This window comes from Propithecus coquereli, unplaced genomic scaffold, assembly GCF_000956105.1.
Source record: "Propithecus coquereli isolate 6110/MARCELLA unplaced genomic scaffold, Pcoq_1.0 Scaffold884, whole genome shotgun sequence".
NCBI lineage: Eukaryota > Metazoa > Chordata > Mammalia > Primates > Indriidae > Propithecus > Propithecus coquereli.
In genome coordinates this window covers 68,244-70,486 of record NW_012155107.1, presented here as the reverse complement: position 1 = coordinate 70,486, position 2,243 = coordinate 68,244, and the positions used below count along the sequence as shown (strand labels likewise).

The following is a 2,243-nucleotide window of genomic DNA, read 5'->3' as shown; positions in this document are numbered from 1 at the left end:
TTCTGTGAGAAGCAAGAACTAAAAATAATTTAATGTGCACTAGCAACATATAAATATAAATAAACTATTGTGAGGTCAATCAATGGAATATTTACAGGTTTGAAAGTAAATAAGCTAATTGTGTGTATATAAATATTAATGAATTCTACAAATATAATATTGACTGCAATGAGTTATTAATAAAGTGCTTGAAACATACAACATCTTACCATTTCTTCTTCATTATCTATGTAAAGCAGATTAGAATTGTTAGAAGCACAGGCCGTCACACTCTCATCCCAAGTTTTGAATTCCTTACTAATGTAATAACAATTGGTGGAATATGTGAACCACTCCTCTGGACAACGACCACAGTGATATGCTGAGGAAAAATTATGAATTATTATCCGGAAAGAGTATGAATTTTTAAAAATAAAAACCAATCTATGTATTTGTAAGGGTTTATAAACTTATATGCACGTAACATATCTATGCATCTAGATAAGCTGGTAACATGTAAAACACACTTGCTCACTCATATACACTCACAAGAAGTCAGTCTCTAATTGCCCAATTATATTGCCACATAAAACATAAATCCACCCTGCCTCTGTCCGAAAAAACACTCAACAAAACCACTTTTTCATAATAGCAAAATTATTTAACTGTTATCAAATGATTGCAGTAGTAATTTGAGTCAAATAGCAAAAAGAGGTATTGGGATTATAAATGAGTATTTTTACTTATTTTTTGAAGAAAAGGGAATGCCCTCCTATAATCTTTATTTATGAATATTTATTGCCCAATATTTAAGTCATTGCCCCCCAAAATATCTATTATCATTTTTACACAGCCTAAGATCAAGAAAATACATAAGACAACTAATATCAGTACCTCTCTGAGTTCTTTCATCATGGAAAGAATTGTTCTGCTTCTTTGTTTCTGTAGCTAAAAAAATTAAAGTAATCCTTATTAAAAATTAGTATCTGAATAAATCACAATAATTTTAGTTTCTGTTTGAAATTTGATGTTATCATTTAGAATTAGAATTATCCAAATTGAAATTGATTTTAGCAAAAAAAAATAATAAAGTCGTGAAAGTTTGGGGGAAAAAATCCTTACAAAGCTTTTAAAACCAAACTACCATCTCTGTCTATACTATAAATTACGATACAGTAAGTATTTGATTTAACCACTTTCAAAAATTTCTATTTCTTGGTAAGTTTTTCAGTCTCCTACAACATGTCTTTGAGTTATGAAGTTCGAATATATACATATTATTAAAAGCAAAGAGTCTCTACAATTATTCTTTCATCTATACTTTTGAAAAATTCAGATTAACCATTGCTCATTTAGTCCAAAATATATGTTAAAATGTGACTTCTATTCCTTGATACTATGAAATGTTTAGAGGCACTTCCAAACATTAACTGTTAAACTTCCCTTTTATTTTTCCAAAACCTACATACAGAGAATGACAACTCTTGTTACCACGGTGGACATTAAGACAAGACAGATGATTCCCAGGATCCCAGCAATGAGCTTCTCTGGAGGTAACAGTAAATCTGCAGGGCGAGAAACAGAAACACTGAGAAAGGAGAGACAGAGAAGGTTGGTTGGAATATTTACGTACAAGAGAGCCCACATAAACAGGGAATCATAGATAAAATTGGACCTCAAACCCACATCTACCACAGTAATCTTTCTCTCAGAATATACCATTGCATTTTCAGTAAATGTGGTGCTCCATGAGTGTTGCACAAAGACTACGAATTTCAATGATGTGTAAAATTCATATGCATATTTCATATTAAATACCATATCTCAACTTAGAACTCTTATTTCCATGACTAAAACTATGCGAGCACATCCTACTTTTTCCCCACACCATTGCACCCCAACTGCACTTCCTAGAACAGTTATATGGAGGAGTTATTACGTGCTTTACCTTTGCAGTGGTAAGATTTATCATCTCTTTGAAGATCTTGAGCAGCATTTTGAAGGTTTAATTCAGCATATGTTATTTCCTGTTTGATTTCTGAAATGGAGCTTTTAGTGTCCTTAGATTTCTTTTGCTGCCTCTTTGGACTTTTGGCCAGATTCATTTCAGAGTAGATTACTCCTTGGTTATCCATCTCTGCAGCTGTGTGATGTCAAGGGCTGTGCTCTATGATACCTGGACTTAAGAAATCATTTATATAATGTCAAGATCCCTAACACAGTCAAAATGGATGAGGTGGAGTGTGCGTATTGGTTCTCATTTT

General features: G+C 32.3%; 1 protein-coding gene across 1 annotated transcript in view; it reads right to left on the bottom strand.

Annotated features, from left to right (window-relative positions):
* Positions 1-2,114, bottom strand: part of LOC105826384 (NKG2-A/NKG2-B type II integral membrane protein-like) — a 4,285-nt gene extending 2,171 nt beyond the window's left edge. The window contains exons 1-4 of the mRNA XM_012664362.1: positions 1,928-2,114; positions 1,449-1,544; positions 874-927; positions 200-361 (exon numbers count right to left, since the gene is read on the bottom strand). Of these exons, the coding sequence (XP_012519816.1) occupies positions 200-361; positions 874-927; positions 1,449-1,544; positions 1,928-2,114 (499 nt within the window). The remainder of the gene's footprint in view (positions 1-199; positions 362-873; positions 928-1,448; positions 1,545-1,927) is intronic.
* Positions 2,115-2,243: the final 129 nt, after the last annotated feature.